Here is a 17,689-nt window from a genome sequence, read left to right on the forward strand (position 1 = left end):
GATGGTAATGGAGCTAACAAAATTGTCCAGTCTGGTTACAACTATAACTGTTTTCATAAATCTCTCCCCCCCCAGACCATAGACATATACTGGCTATGGTCAGCAGCCTGCCACCTCTCTCTGTGGCCACCCACTGCACTGTGAAGTGATAAAACTAAACGGATAGAGCTGACTGGCACAGATACAGCAACTTAGAAATACAAAGATGTCTCTAACTATTATGGTATAATGTTGGGATTGCATCTTGCTTAACCAGTGTTAAGAAGGCGGTTTGTGGCCGAGAAGGAACCACTGTTTTCAGTCAGGTATGTCGTTACGGCTGTCATTGTTTAAATTAAGTGTCAAAACCAACCAACCAATCCAGCAACATTCCTCTAAGATTGCATCACAACTTAAAATAATCATTCAATAATCATTATCTTGCGCACTTTTAGAAGTGACAGTGTATTTTTGTGTCGCACACTGCAGGGTTACACACGCGTCTCATGCAACTATTTGAAGTAGGTCAACTAAAAACGCTCGTTACACTGAAACTTTCTGCCAGCTCATGAATGCCAACAATAGACCAGCTCCACCCTGCAGTCTCTGACTAATAAATAGTCCATCACTTCCTGCAAATGAAGGAATGTGGATTGAAAGAGCAATGTGGGGGCAGGGGGTGCAGCAGCCATGAAACATGTTGCTCCAGAAAATCCTCCTGCTAAACCTCACTCTCTCTGCTGCTACCAACACTGCTGGTTTCTGCAATTTCATTTGTCTTTTTCAAATGCTGATAATTAGTGGCTGCTCGCTGCTAATTCTGAGAAATAACAGGAAGTGCCATCTTCAATATTGTCGTGGTTAAGTATTTTTGTCATTGCTGTTATTCATCTGTGAGAAATCTGTTTGTTTGTACTGTCCTTCTGCAAGGTGGGCAAATGTTACAAATGTTATGAAATAGTCTCTCAACTGTTTGATTTTGTGATTTTTGTTATAGGAAAAAAACATCATTGCAAAGCAGATGGGCTACCAATAATCAAAAAAGGCCTCTTATCTGACTCAAGGGGTCAGATAAATCTTCTGAGAATGGTATTGTTTAGTTAAACTTAAATCACCGCATTGACCACGTATCAGTGGTTAGGTTTTCAGTTCAGTGTAGGACCGGGGGGTTTGCAGCCAGCATTGTGAGTAAAGCTAAGTTGCAGTAAGACTGGTTCACGCTGCGCTCGTCTAACAGACTGAAGAACAGGACAAGAGTTCTTTGTCTGGAACAGCGACCTCTAAACTCACAACAATCTACCATTGAGGTGTAAGTGTACAACTCGCATAGCTAGCTTCATGAATTAACAATGAACACAAACATGTGTAGCCACACACAGGCATACAGTGGACATTCTCACATACTGCTGCTATAAGAGGAGCACTGTGACAGTCTGCAGACAGTTCACATCAGGGGTGAAGCAAAAAGAGGTTATTGATCAACCACCAGCACAGTTTAATTTACCGAAATGTTTTTCCCTGTTGTGTTCGGTTTTGTTTCGAAACAAACCCACGCTCTACACCAACAGCCGGCAAACTTAAAAATGTGTTTTCATAATTTGTTTGTATATTCTAGTATTGTTGGTGTCACATTCCTCATTGGTCAGTGAGATGCCAAGAGGCCAAAAACAGCTACACACAGTTCGCACAAGACTGTGTTGCCATTTATACGCTTCACATTGTATTTAAATGATTGTAGAACAAAAACAATGGCAGCAATTATAAAAGTTTAACCTTGCAGTATATAGGCTAGGTTGGACATATAAAGGTATTTTATTTTAGTTAGTATTATTCTAGTATTTTTGAACCTTTGCTTCTTTTGCTTCCTTTGCTTCTTTTATAAATACAAAAGCGGACCCTATAAAGTTTTTAGAGCTGACTTGACTTGGAGAAAGAGTTTCGTTACTCATCCAAGTGACTTCTTCACTCTCAGCTGACTGCAGGTTTCCCCAACCTTATAAACAGGTTTGACTCTCATCATCCACTGGAGCACAAACTGTATGTCATCAGGATGCTACAGTCACAGAGGCCAGGGAAGCAGAAGAACATCATATCAAGAAGGTCCTGAGTAAATGTGGTTATCCCAGCTGGACATTTGTCAAAGCTGAGAAGGCGCCAAAAGAACGCTCCAGGAGAGAAGGACAACCGCTGCCTAAGTGAAAACTCCCACATCTCTGTGGTTTTTAAACCCCAAAACAATGAGGTACTCATGGTACCATTCGCACTGATCAGTGGTCTTTGATCAATGGTCATGACAATTTGCATATTAATGATCAAGAAACTAACCTGCCAGCCCATTGTTCCTTCAGTGGTGCTAGTTTCAGTCATTGTGCAAAGGTACTTTTTATAAGTTTGGGGAAACCTGCAGTCAGCTGAGACTGAAGAAGTCACTTGGATGAGTGATGAAACATTTCTCCCACTGAAAATGCTACGTCCAGATGAACAGAATCAACTTTTTGTGGAAGGTGGAAGGTCATGAGAGAATGACTAGTAATCTTCTTCTTCTTTTACTTTTTTTCTAATAAAAACCAAAAAAAAAAAACCCCAAAAATAAAATGCAACTGCAATGGTAAAACATTTGTTATTCCAAGAAGTCTGAACTCTGCAGGACAAATTATTTCAGTGTGTATTACTTCATGCTCAATTTGCCTTCATTGAGCGCTGCTGGTGTTACATTTGCATACCTATTCAGATGTAGCGCATACATTTCTGTTAGTCTGTTATAAACCACAGTCTTACAACTAAAATTAAACATGCAGCAATCCCCCCCCCCCGGACAGGTCTTTGCTGAAACTTCCCCCTCACACCAGTTTCGTTGTTTGTTTTCCTTTTTTCATTCTGTGGTTTTTAAAATAGAGAAACTGCTTTGTAATTTCAAGTTTATTTAAAAGTTATGATGTAGTTCGCCAGTTTCAAAATGGAGCATGAAACTGGTGTGCTGCATACTATATATGTGTTACTACTTTTCAGTTCTCATCCTTGGCTAACCTTTTGTCTGCACAGCAGTTTCATAAAACTACTAGACACTTAAAACAAAATAAAACATAATAGATATAATTACCAGGCTTTAGAAGGGAAAATTAAATTGGAAGAGCTACAGTTCTGGTTGGTTTTTAGCCAATCCCTGACCTTTACTGCAAAATCATTTATCTCCTCAACTAGACTTCACTTGGCAATATGTCTCAAAATGATGGCAATTTAAGGAGAAACTGTACAAATTAAGTATTACAATTACGGCCATAGCTATGAGGACGCCAAAACAAAACACAAACTGGCACATGTGCGCTCTAGATGGCTTTTTCTTTGAAAACACTGGGCATGTTGCCAAATTGATATCATTCCCCCCAGTGTGTCGAGTTGGACTGTAGCATGACTCATTAAGAATGATGACTGATGATTGGTTAAGGTACGAGGAGTGAATCCAAGGTAAAGCCAGTTAATAGTAGGTAACTTTTGCCTTGTGTTATTTTAATTCCAATAAAGGATGAAGTCCACGCTTTATCTTGTTTTATGTCATTATTATATACCCACAGCACACAAACATGTGTAGCACAACTTCTGCAAAAGCAGGAAGATGGAAGCCCTTTACAGTTTTCAAAATTCCAGGCTTTTTTTTTTTTTTTTTTTTGGCTGTTTTAGGACTTTAATTTATTGAGAAGTGTAGCTTTTCTAAGCCCTGGTTATATCCCTGACTAGAGTGTGACATTTTAGTGTATGTAAAAGTAACGCCACCAAACAGTCTCTTTAACCTGACACTACAAGGGTGTGAAATGTGTGATTTCACATACTGCTTTAGTCCACTCTGCATTTCATTTTTGGCTTGTCTGTTGCTCTTTTGGCAGGCTCTGGAGGAGGCAGCAGCTAACGCAGCAGAAGAAGAAAAAAGACGCCTTCAGACCCAGACTGAACTCCAGGACCGTTACAGGAGGGACCTGGAGAGAGAGAAACTGGTCTGTCAATCCTTTTCATCTGCATGTAATGTCTAATGTCTAGTCAGTTGGACTTAATATCATACAAGGACATTTCCTCTGCACCATTACCCCAAACCTCTGATTACTCTGCCTGACAACATCTTAATATTGTTCCGCTACACTTCATTAAGTACACTCTAGTACTGGATCTTCCGATCTTCTGATTAAAATGCCAATTTAGAGTTATTTACTTTAATTCCTGAACAGAAAAACAATTTTAGTGGTTTAGTGGTTCCTACTTCCTACTGTTTAAGTTAATTCTGCATCTCCTCGCTGTATCTCTGCATAATTTCCGTGATGGCTGTTCATCAGTGCAATTCCACTCAGTCTTTGGTCAGTTATCTGAGATATGTATTGAAACATCAGTAGTAGATATGTGCAAATGTCATCAATGGGGGGCTTCCATAGTTGAAGTGCCACATTAAAATGACAGCAATGTTAGCACTGCATACTCCTTGTGTAGTCTTAAGTACTATTACAGATAAAACAAAAAATAAGCAAAGTCAAACACTACCAGGTCCTCAGTTAGACCCCACCATCTGGCCGGGGCCTTTCTGTGTGGAGTTTGCATGTTCTCCCCGTGCTTGTGCGGGTTCTCTCCGGGTACTCTGGCTTCCTCCCACAGTCCAAAGACATGCAGATAGCAAGGTCAGGTTAACTGATGATTCTAAATGTGAATGTGAGTGCGAATGGTTGTCTGTCTCTCTGTGTTAGCTGTGTGACAGACTGTGACTAGACCTGTCCAGGGTGTACCCCAACTCTCACCCCATAGTAGCTGGAATAGACTCCAGCCCCCCGTGACATGGATGGGTGGGTGGGTGGGCCACCAGACTGGTCAATTACTGCACTTGCTTTATATTCAGGGACATTAATCCTCAATTATCAGGCTGCAAATATATTTATAATAATGCATTTTATTTGAGGGCACCTTTCAGAAACCCAAGGTCACCTTACAAGGAACAAAATTAATAAAAGGAACAATATATCACTGTATTATTGAGAGCATGCAATAATGGGTAAGTCGGAACAATTTCCATGCAACATTGTTTTGCTATGACATAATTCATAAATTTTAATTCGACATAAACTTGTTAAATACATAAACTGAGATTAGCTACTAAAATAAACACAAAACAGAAAAGTACTGCAGAGTCTTGAGCAGCAATTTGGAGAGACTTGAATGGATGTTGTTTGTTGCTTCACATTTAAGAACATAGTGTGTGGTTAAGAAGTATCTATGAGGCTCAGCTAACGCTGATGGCGTTTACTTTCTTACTCACAAACACTTGTTTGTAAAAGAGACTGTTTCACTGTGCTCGAATGCCACTGATAACATCTTGACATGCTTGCTACACAGCATGGATGTGGTGAAATGGCAGAGAGATGTTTAACTGTGGTTCTTTAGTCACAGTTCTGCTCTCGGATGTCCCACTTAGTTGATCCTAAGAGACGGCGTAATTTTGATTTGTATTTCTTACTTAATCTTATACATCATTAATACGTTACTCGGTTTAAGTTGGTTGTAACAGCACTTCGCTTAACTCCACTTTCTCTCACTCGTCCACACCAGCTGAGCTACCCACTGAGAATAGCATGAGATTTTTAGTGTTTGCTCAAGATCATCTCCACTAATGAGTTCAAACTCATTCTGCTGATCAATCCTGATGGCCCATTGATCAGTTGATTATAAAAACTGCTGATTAAGATTGTGTGTGCTAATTCATAAACTTCTGATCCCAGAGGTGTTATATGAAGCAGTGTTAATGCTAATAAGTATGTTATACTTCTTTCTACTCCATTTCAGACTTAATAATTGTAATTTCATGTCATTTAGACTCTATTTTATTTTATTTATTTTCTTTTTTTTGTTTTGTCTGAGCACATACGTGTGTATTTACATATATATTTGTATTTGTACATGTAAATGCAAGTATGTGTACTTGTATATATCATTTTTTCTGTATATGTCTGAAATAAAGATACAATAACAATGAGTTAGTGAGGTACGCTGAGCTCTAAGGTGACTCTCAAATGCTTTCATTGAGGCTTTTCCCGTCAATAAGCTCCAAGTGGGATTTGGATAATACAGCAGCCTTTTGAAGGCTATTGAACAGCAATAATATTCAGTTAACAGAAAATATTTCAATTTGATCTGACCATAAGCTAAAGTGATTTACAGCTCTCCACCAGAAGGCTGACATGCTTTCAAAAGGCTGCTGTATTATCCAAATCCCACTTGGAGCTTATTGACGGGAAAAGCCTCAATGAAAGCATTTGAGAGTCACCTTAGAGCTCAGTGTTTTGTTTTTTTTTTGTTTGTTTGTTTGTTTGTTTTTTACAGCATGTTACCTGTTCCTCTGATAATGTGTCTGATGGGAGTCATCAGCCCTCTTTTATGTGAACGCACTTGGAGCAGAAAGCCTGAGTTTACAGAGAGCTGATAGCAGTTGTGATAGCAGTTATCTCTGACTGAGGTTTTAGGTTGCACCTGTCTATGTCTGTTTATTTTACACGTCTTTAAATATCAAACTCGGGTTTCCTGTGAGATGTCGATTAATCATGACAAGAGTACTTTACATATACGCACCTGCTGTGGCACTTTAGAGTTGGTACCAATATGCAAACTCCAACGCTTAATTTAAGTCAAGTCAGTTTAAAAAAAAAAAAATATATATATATATATATAGATCTCTATATCTATCTATCTATCTATCTATCTATCTATCTGTCTATCTGTCTATCTGTCTATCTGTCTATCTGTCTATCTGTCTATCTGTAGATAGATAGATAGATAGATAGATCTCTCTCTATATCTATCTATCTATCTCTACATCTATATATAGATATAGATATCATGATATAGATATAGATCTATATATCATGATATCGATAGATATATATCATGATATATATATATGTATCATGAAATCATTACCAGTCCCCTTAAGGCGCTTTATATTGCATAAAGACCCGACAATGAGAAAGAAAACCCTGAAAATTAGATGATCCCCTATGAGCAAGCACTTTGGCAACCGTGGGAAGGAAAACCCACTTTCAACAGGAAATAACATCCAGCAAGAGATGGGACAAAAAACACACTGAGGAAGGGCCACAGATTAATAATATCTAATGATTGCAGAGTGGTGTATAAACACATACGAATGTATCTTATGAGTATTAATTTTGAATTCCAGGTGAAGTATACTTCTGTGTTTCCTGGTTTTAAAGGTGCGGCAGCAGATTGAGAAAAACCTGGCTGAGAAGTCCACTGAGCTGGAGCAGTACCTGCAGAGGGTCCATGAGCTGGAAGACATGTATCGCCAACTGGAGCATGCTTTGGAAGACGAGAGGCGTGCCAGACAGGATGAGGAAATCATCCGTAAGCTGCAGACACGGTGAGTCAAAGGGTGTGCGCAGGGAGAAATGTTTGGGTTTGTATAAAAAATATTCCCCACAGAGCCTCACTCAGATCCTCTGATGAGGAAACTTAGGTCACTCGGATCTTTGCATACTCCTCCTATCTGGAAAGCATAACACTGGGATAAATATATTCATAGAAATTCTTTTTTGTTACCTTAACAATCCAGCACTGGTGCTACCAAATTTCAGTGAAGCATGAAACTTAATATTCCTAATGAAGTGCATCACATGAACCTCTGTCCAAAGAGCTGAGTCTAAGTCTTTGTTTTCCTAATATAGGAGGCTATACACAGCCAGACTTTCAACTTCTCCTTGATACACTCGGCATTTCCTCCCTCATCTTTCCTTCCTATCTGCTGATGAATACATTCCAGGTCACGTTTGAGAAGTCACTCACCAGCGAGTATTTCCTTTAAATGTAGTCGTTGTGTTAAAAATGGCAATCAGTTCTTTAGAAGAGGACAATTTTCAGTGGCTGTTTTTTTTCTACAACCACAGTTAAATGAGTAAAATATGCCTGAGACCTAAATGGCAGTGTTTTATAATGAAACATATAGGTGCTTAATGACATACAAGAAATATTAAAGACTTGCCACTGAAATTTTGAGAGAGGAGATTTGCAAGGGGCACAGTTGTGCAGCACTATATACATATGAACAGTCTCAGTGACAAAAAATATCAACTATACAAATCATGACATCACCACAAACTCAGATCACCTTTATGTAAAATATATTTCATAAAAAAGTTTGAACTTTTAGATAAATTATGTTTGTATATATTTATGTTTATTATATTTACTTTATATTTACTTGTCTAACAACACTATTGCACCACCTGCTGACACATCCGTTTACAACTGATTTATACATTAGCTTCTTTATTTTATTTTTTTTTCTTTCTAAAACAATTATACTTTTACAGCCTGGAAATATATTTCTCTTTTATTTGTGAAAAAGTGTTTTCCTCCTGCCTGATTTTCTCTTTTTTGTGTGTTTTTGTCACACTTAAATATTTCAGATAATCCGAACAAATGTAAATGTTAGACAAACATAATGCAAGTAAACACAAAATTAAGTTTCTAAATGAAGGTGAGCTGATTGCCCCCTAAACCGAATAACTGGTTGGAGCACCCTTAAAACTGCAACCAAGCTATAAGTGGTAATGAGTATTTTACAGCACTGTGGAGAATTTTGGTCCACTCATCTTTGCAGAATTGTTGTAATTCGGTCACACTGGAGGGTTTTCGAGCATGAACTGCTTTTTTAAGGTCATGCCATAGCATCTCAGTCGGATTTAAGTCAGGACAAGGCAACTCAAAAGTCTGCATTTTGTTTTTCTTAAGACATTCAGAGGTGGACTTGCTAATGTGTTTTGGATCAATGTCCTGCTGCCAAATCCAAGTTTGCTTCAGCTTGAGGTCACAAACAGACGGCCGGACGTTCTCCTTCAGGGTGTTTTGGTAGACCGCAGGATTCATGGTTTATTTACCACAGCAAGTCTTCCAGGTCCTAAGGCAGCAAACAGACCCAGACCATCACACTATCACCACCGTGTTCTACTGTTGGCATGATGATCCTTTTCTGAAATGACACACACCTTTTTGTCTCGTCAGTCCACAGAGTATTTTCCCAAAAGTCTTGGGGATGATTAAGATGTTTTCGGGCAAAATGAGACGAGCCTTTGTTCGTTTTGCTCAGCAGTGGTTTTTTTTGTCTTGAAACTCCCATGCAGGCCACGTTTGCCCAGTCTCTTTCTTAAGGTGGAGTCATGAACACTGACCTTAACTGAGGCAAGTGAGGCCTGCAGTTCTTTGGATGTTGTTTTGGGGTTGTTTGTGACCTCTTGGATGAGTCGTCGCTGTGCTCTTGAGGTAATTTTGGTCAGCTGGGCACTATTGGGAAGGTTCACCACTGTTCCATGTTTTTACCATTTGTGGATAATAAATCACTTTTTCCACACAGGGCCATGTAGGTTTGGATTCTTTTTCCTCCTAAGAGTAAGCACCGTCATTTAGAAACTGCCTTTTGTGTTTACTTGTGTTATTCTTTGACATATATTTACATTTTTTGATGATCTGAAACATTAATGTGTGACAAACATACAAAAACTAGAAACTTAGGAAGGGGGCAAGCACTTTTTCGTGTGTGTGTGTGTGTGTGTGTGTACAGTATACAGTGCACACACTGTTGATAATAGTAACTACACAGGGTCTAATATTTTTCTCAAGAAGTGTCAAATCTGTGGAAAACGCATGTACGGTCCACATGCTTTGTTTATGCAGTGATCTGACCCTCCTGGGGGTAGGGCCCATGCTGAAGCCTGCCTGTAGTAAATGATATATGTACTGTGGACCAGATTACTGGAGGAGGAGGCCAAGAAGAGAGCAGAGTTGGAGCAGATCCATTTGCAGCAGAAGCAGGCCATCTCCGTCACGGTGGCTGAGAAAGAGGAGCTGGAGAAGGAGCGTCTGGCCAAGGAGAGCGCCCTGCAAGCTGCAATGAAGCAGCTGGAGCAGCTGGAGCTGGAGAGGCAGGGGGCGCTGGAGCAGTATGAGGTCAGTGATGGGGGGTATGAATATGGATGCAATAGGACTAGTGTGAAAACTCCTCTGTGGAATGGAGCTGTTACCCACAAATAAATCATTAAAACAATAAAAAGGGAAAAACTCAACTTATCATCATTTCTATGAATGTTGCCATTTTATGACTAAATTGTGCCTCTTGCTGTAGTTCAAAGCAGTTACTGAGCAGTCTTTGAGGTTTGCACCTAACATATGTCCTCAAAGCTGCTTTCAGTTGTCCTTCCTCATATGTAGCACACAGCAGGAGACAGTCTGCTCCACTCAAACTACAGAAGCTGCTACATGTGGTTTAGAGGTGGGAGCCACCTGCATGCTGGAGGCAGAACATGCAGCATCCACCTTGCTAGCAGTGACTGTACTATTTGCACACCAGCTTTCCATGCAAATATGCAGACTCATCATGTGATTAGTCTGTCATTCCCAAAGGAATTCACATTTAATCAAATACTTTGTGGAAGCCTCAGGGACACCTGTTCAGGCTTAGCCATTTAGACAAGATTTCTTTAGACAAGAAATTTAATACTAACCACTTGTGAATCAGTATGCTGATAGGTGCCATTTTTGCATCTATTAAACCTCATACATGTGTTGCGTTTTCTGTTTCTCATTGTGTGAGCCAGACGGTAAAGAAGAAGCTGGAAACTGCGACCAACAACACCAAGACCTGGAAGCACAAAGTGGCTGAACATGAGGGGTTGTTACGGCTCATTCAACCAGGTAAACAGAAACCCAATGAGCATCCGCCTGCACCATGTGGTGCTTTTCTTAAGAGCTGTTTGACAGTTAAAATTCAAGTTTAAGGTTAGGGTTGGGATTATTTTTAGGTGATAGTGATCTGTTTATTCATATAGAAAATATAAAATTAGTTGTTTTTTTTCACTAACATAAATTCAGGTTAAAAAAATAGTAAAAACACATGGATGTTAAAAAGCTTTGGACAACCTAATCACAATGATAGTTAGGATTTTTAAAAATTTTGTATTATAATAAATGCCATTCTATTTCATGTAAAAACTGACCTATGATATGTTATAAACTGTGCAGTCAATTGCAGCTGGTTATAACCAGGGCTGCACATAAGTGGTCCGCAGGTGCGCATTCGCTGTCAAAATAAAAGACGTGCACCAGATAAGAAGTTGCAACGCGTGTTTGCGTACATAAGATTTTCTGGAGGAGGACAGACATTTGTTTAGAACTCTTAAAGATGTCGAAGAAACAAGCTCCTTTAAGCAATTACTTTGGTGTTCCTCCACCTCCAAAGAAATGTCAGAAGGAGTCCGAACCGCAAAAGAAGCACGTATTCTTGGAAAGTGGTTGCAGGAGGTGAGCTGGCTTCAAACAAATGATGAACGCACAGAGATTTGGTGCAGAATATGCCGTGAAAATACCACTCTAGCGAAAAACACTGCCTTTTATATGTACGCAAACGCGCGTTGCAACTTCTTATCTGGTGCACGTCTTTTATTTTGACAGCGAATGCCACCTGCGGACCACTTATGTGCACCCCTGGTTATAATCATAGAAGTTGTCAGTTCACTCTCGGTGTCTCTCTCCGTGTCTGCACCATTGCAGACACTGAGACAACGGGACGCACAGCAGTCCTGTCATTAGTCAAGACAGAGATAAACTGTACCTGAAACCATGCATGTGGTTTGGTAGTTGGCAGCACAGCTGGTCGTAGTTGTGTGTGTCGAGTTATGGTTTTGCTCGCTGATTTACAGCAATGACTCCAGTGAGCGTGATGTTGGACAGCGCCACCTCCTCGAAGGGCATTGAATCACATGCCAGTAGAGGAAGGCATAAAAGTAGAAGGCTACACTCTGCAGGGACAGAGTGTAGATAAGAGAGAAAGGGAGAACTCTGTGGGTTTGGTAAACATTTCCTCTGTGGTCTACCCTGTAGCTGCTAATCAGACAGAGGCTATCATCTAGAGTCCTGCAACTTTTTTGCACTGCTAGCTTAATTTGAAGAAAAATGGCAGTTACACATACAATAAATCCTCAGATTTTTAGCTGAGGATCAGCTGTTGTGGCCTTTTTTTTTTAAGACTTTTTTTTTTTTGGGGGGGGGGGGGGGGGGGGAGGGGGGATTTTTGCTGTTGTGCTTGGGATCATTGCCTTGTTGCATGACCCAGTTTGGCTCAAACTTAAGTTGTTTATTAGATGGCCTCAAAAAATTACTCCAGAATACTTTGGTGCACAGAGGAGACTCAGTGACTGCATGGAGCCTGGGTCCTGTGGGTGCAAATTAAGCTCAAATCATCACTGCTCCATTGCTGCGCTTTACTGTTGGTATGGTGAATTTGTGATGATATGCTGTGTGGTTTACGCTATAAACAGTTTTGCTGTGTGTGTGTATTTGCCATGCAGCAATTTTTTTTTTTTTTTCTGTTTCTGTTTCTTGCTCAGGTGCCAAGGGGCAGCAGAATATCACAAACTGGGGCCCTGCAGCTTTTTCTGAAGCAGAGCTCAGTCTGAGGGAGAAACAATGGCAGGAGACGAAGAACCAAGCAATTTAAGCTCAGTAAAGCTGTTGTAAACCATTATCATAACCTTAAACATGTTTAACTAACAAGGGAAAGATGAGACAGGCCTGCTGGGATGTACTGGAACGTCTCTGATGAAGCATATCTTTGCCGGGATAAAAAGGCATTTTATAATAAGGTGGCATTAACTAATCAATAAATCTTACGTTGCCCTGTAGGAAGCACAGATTGAACTGATAAACTTGGCTCTATGTTAGTGTTGGCCACCATTGATTATCTCTAAAACCACCAACAAGAAAAAGTCACCTCATAATTTAGGGAACAAGATTTAAAATGATAATTATTGCAAAATAACTTTTCCCCAGTAGAAATATGAGACATAATCAGCACAAACCATGAGTGACCATGGGAGTAGTGCCAAACCAAACCAGTAACTATGACAACAAACACGGTCCACGGCTCAAAAGACGAAGACGTTGTTGAACAGAGGGATCCAAAGAATTCGGTATTGTGGAGATTTGTAGCTGTCCAACACAGGAGTGGAATATCATACACTGCAGATACTGCACATATGTGCCTTTTTGTGAAAGTTTCAACAAAGCCACGTAACACCACAAAATTGTTTTTGCCGTCCTTGCAAAGTGCAAAACTGACAGTTTCTCTGCAAGATTTTACAGTGTACATTTTATTGTAAAAGAAATGATGGCAGTAAGGACAGTGGCTGATTAAAGTAACTGACCCTCCTTAGCAGCTCCCTTGCCGTAAGCGTTTCTCTCAGATAAGTGCAGGCACGTGTCGGACATGCGATCTACACGAGTGCAGTTTTACCAAAATGTCAGCAAAACCCACATCAAACCACAGACGTCCACAGATTATGTGTAATGATGAGAAATGTCACAGGGAAAAAGTATTGAACACATGAAGAAAGCGAGGCGCAAAAAGGAATGGAAAGTCATGACACCAGCTGAAATCTATCAGTAATTAGAAAATAATCCTGACGCTTAGTGCAAATTAATGTCAGCTGGTTCAGTCCAAACCGACAGCTTATAAAAAGGTGACTCATTACCAGTGTGTCACAGAAGAGACTTCTCATGATGGGTAAGACTAATGAGCTCTCTCAAGACCTTCACAACCTTATTGTTGGAAAGCATGCTGATGGCACCAGTTACAGAATTTCTAAAATACTGAAGATTCCATTGAGCACTGTTGGGGCCATAATCCGGAGGTGAAAAGAACATTTTTCACCATAAGCCGACCACAACCAGGTGCTCCCCGCAAGATTTCAGACAGAGGAGTGGAAAGAATTGTCAGAAGAGTTGTCCCAGAGCCAAGGAGCACTTGTGGAGAGCTACAGAAAGACCTGGAATCAGCAGAAGGCACTGCACATCACCCCCAAAACACCATACCAACAGTGAAGGCTGGAGGTGGGATCATCATGTGTGGGGCTGTTTTTCAGCATACAGCACCGGCACACTTCATAATATTGAAAGAAGGATGAATTGAAAAATGTACTGAGACATTCCTGATATAAATTTGCTGCCATCTACCAGGATGATGACGATGAAACGCTTCAGCAAGATGATGTTCCCAAACACACAGCCAAGGAAACTCTCGATTGGTTTCAGCAAAAGAAAATACAGCTGTAAGAATGGCTGAGCCAATCATCTGACCTGAATCCAGCTGGAAATGTATGGAAGGAACCAAATTTCAGAGTTTATAGAAGAGAAGTGTGGAATCAGGATTTGATGTTTGTGTGGAAGACTGGGCCAAAATCACACCTGAGCAATTTTGAAGCTGTTGTCACAACACAGTCTTTTGTACCAAGTATTAAATGACTCAATATTAAATGTATAAATTATTAAATTATATAAATTAATTATATAAATTAATTAAAAAAACATGTTCAATACTTTTCCACTGTGTCGTTTTTCATTCTGTCACATACATTTTGGACGTGTGGCTTGGATGGGTTGTTACAGACATGTGGAGATTTTGTGTCAATGGGACCTTTAGAGATAATTGGAGATGTGTTCCATACTTTACCTGCTGTATACAGAATGTTTGTTGGGTTTTTGCCTGTAAATCTTTCTTGCAGTTATTTGCAAACCATTTAAAACTGTAAGAATTGGCAGGATCCTTGTGATTTCATTTGTTATCAATATCTACATTATTGTTTCTCGAACTGACCATAACCATAATTTAGTTTTCCATTTTGTGTTCATGTGTAACACATCCGGCATCTGTACGATGATTGTGGAAGGTGACTCTGAGCTATATGATCTCCTGTAGGACCAATGGGAACCTTACCAGTTACCTTTATACAAAGTTAATAAAGAGTGGAGTACTTAGAAGTTAACAGTGGTCAGTGCCTGCTGTCTGTAAAGGCAGACCATAGTCAAAATAGACCTGAGCTAACAATATACATGATTTGAAATTGGTTTTAAGACATTCAGCTTTATTAAAAACACAAAAAAGAAAACTGTTCTGTTTTAACAGGTTTCATGGATGGAGAACTGTAAAGTAATATGGTAATTTCAGGCAGCTAATCTCTGTGTTTGCTTTTGGTTTGACTCTAGGAAAAACAAACTCTTCATGTAAAACTTGTTTTTGGCCAAATATGGTTCCCCGGTATAATTTTGTTTTCTTTCCTGAATCTCTGCAATGGAGGTGGAGAGTATAAATTTAGCATGACCCACAAAAACCCAATAACCTCATTAACAGGAAATGCACAAGGATGAAACACAATGAAACTATCCTTTAAGCCACGAGTATAAACAATGTGCACACCAGTGCTTTGCACCGTTTTTCTTCTTCCAGTTTGTATCGACTGTGTCCATGATATGCACTACTTTTGATCAGAGTCTGACCCGTCTAACAAGAATTAGCCAAAGTGTATTTTAGGTTCTTTGTTTTAATCCTTTTAAAGAAGCAGAAACTACTAAAACTGCTAAAAACTACTCTACAAACTTGTCTCCTTAAGATCATTTTTACATTAAAATGTAAGTGTTTGTACATATTTAGTCGGCTTTATGTTTTAACAATGTTACCTTCAAAAGAATGTAAACTCATGTACAATTCACTAAATGTTTTATCATCAAAGAGCTGTTTTCAATACTTTGTTTCTTCAAGCTTGATTTCTAAGTGACTCTGGAACATTTCTTGTTTCTGAATATTGTTAGTAGGATTATTTTACTGAAGTCTAACTCCCAGCACAGATGCTAACTGCAGAAAGTTTGTTATTTTAGAACAACCAGTGACTTTGATACTGTAAAAATTGAAAATTGTGATTTAAAAAAAAAAAAAAAAAAAAAATCTATATATATATGTAAAAAGCTCGAAACTGAACCATATAATAAATCACATCTTGAATAACTGACTTTTTTTTCTAACACCGTAGAAGAGTTACAACGATCCATTTAACAAGCTTCTTCCACTTATCGAATTCAGGGATGGGGCTCTTGCTCTCAGCAAGGCAGACGATGTGTATCTGCTAATCTACAGGCAACATTAGACGGACAGATATTTGACCTAAAGGCATTTAAATAAGGTAATGTGCTATTTATACTAAGGTGAGAAGTGGGAGCATCTAAACATGAAAGACTATAGCAAAATGACTTAAACAGGTAAAATAAATAAATATATAGCTCAATTTAAAAAAAAAAAAATGTCTCAATGTCTCTGAAATGGAGAAATTCTCAAGATACTCCTACTTTTATCTCTCAAACTCCAGATTCACATTTTTTCCATTAAACTTTGGTTTACTTTGACACATCTCGCTCTGGCCAGTCAGAAATGAATCTGTGTATGAAAGAGGTCAGGTTATATTTGCACATATTTCCTCTACCCTATTAGCCAGTTTATAAAGTAATAACTGTTTTAACCTTGAGTGATCACTAGAAGGCGCTACAGTGTCATAAAATATGTGCTGTGAGTTTATAGAGCAGCAAAACGGTAAGAGTAAAATGTTAACTGGAGCTCATCTGGGGACAGGATAGTGACAAATGTTGACTTCATTTCTGTGACTTCACTGTCTAAACCTTTAGTTTTACAAAAATAAAGCTCATCACTGTCTCATGTCTCCTGTCTGGTTGTTATAATACAGACAAGATCATAGATACTGCATTTTTCTACAGTTATGTAACAGAAATGACATTAATTAAATTGCCATCCTGGCATTGTATTATTGAGTAATGAGGACCTTACTTAATGAGGTCCAGAGCATACAGGGAGATAACATTAGTCAAATATGAGCCAAATATATAGACGATGATAATATTTGGAAAAACCAGATGTCAATACCATTAATTATCACAGCAAGAATTATGGAAATTTATTTGTATTATTTTAAATGTATCATTTCGGATTAATCGTTTCAGTGTTGTTATTTAATAATTTAGTAGTACTATATTTCTATGTTCCATTGAATCATTGAGATTTAGACATCTGGCTGTTGTTTCAGTGTACCAAAAAAGAATCTGAAAGTACATCTGACATTCTTCGAGTTTCTCTGGTTTTGTTCCCGGAAGTTTAAAAAAACCAAACAAAAAACCAAACGTTGACTTTCAAATGTTCCAGTTCCAAAACAACTGATTAGAGTTGATTTAATCCCAGATTTGTTCAGACTTAAGCGAATGCTTTGTGAATGGAAAATAAGGCATCATTATTTAAGACTCTGACACTATGATTCAACATAGCAGTGGGTAAATAAAGAACATCTTATTCCAGCGGAAGCAGAATGTGACCGTGCACATTTATCTTCATCTCACGCAGCAACGGGAGCAATGAATGGCTGGAAATGGAGCACGGAAAAGAGTCGATAAACAAGCATCGCACAGTGTTTATGCAGCAGTTCACTCATTCACAGCGGCACAGGTAAAGCTGAGTTCAAATTTTGGCCGTCTGCCCTACATTTTAAACGTTTTCTTCAAGATTGCTGAAATTTTAAAGCAGCAAAGTTAAACCACCATGAATTATGGAATGTTAAGAATATATGCAGCCTATATTTAAAAACTTACTTTAAATCTTTAAAGCTGCACTACAAACATCCACAATCAGAATTACACATAATTCCATGTATGCTGTATTATGCTGTGCTGAAGTTAAATGTTTGAATATCTTGAAATTACAGATTTATTTAAACCAAACATGACAGAACAGATTAGACCGACATGGTAATTGTATCATATAAATAAGGTAGACATGGATGCATAA

General features: G+C 38.9%; 1 protein-coding gene across 1 annotated transcript in view; it reads left to right on the forward strand.

Moving 5' to 3' along the window:
* swap70b (switching B cell complex subunit SWAP70b) overlaps positions 1-15,850 on the forward strand; it is a 31,363-nt gene extending 15,513 nt beyond the window's left edge. The window contains exons 8-12 of the mRNA XM_087843326.1: positions 3,861-3,968; positions 7,218-7,384; positions 9,768-9,966; positions 10,614-10,710; positions 12,402-15,850. Coding sequence (XP_087699452.1) covers positions 3,861-3,968; positions 7,218-7,384; positions 9,768-9,966; positions 10,614-10,710; positions 12,402-12,511 — 681 coding nt within the window. The 3' untranslated portion in view covers positions 12,512-15,850. The remainder of the gene's footprint in view (positions 1-3,860; positions 3,969-7,217; positions 7,385-9,767; positions 9,967-10,613; positions 10,711-12,401) is intronic.
* Positions 15,851-17,689: the final 1,839 nt, after the last annotated feature.

The sequence above is a fragment of the Neolamprologus brichardi genome, chromosome 7, assembly GCF_056152115.1.
Source record: "Neolamprologus brichardi isolate AB-2024 chromosome 7, ASM5615211v1, whole genome shotgun sequence".
NCBI lineage: Eukaryota > Metazoa > Chordata > Actinopteri > Cichliformes > Cichlidae > Neolamprologus > Neolamprologus brichardi.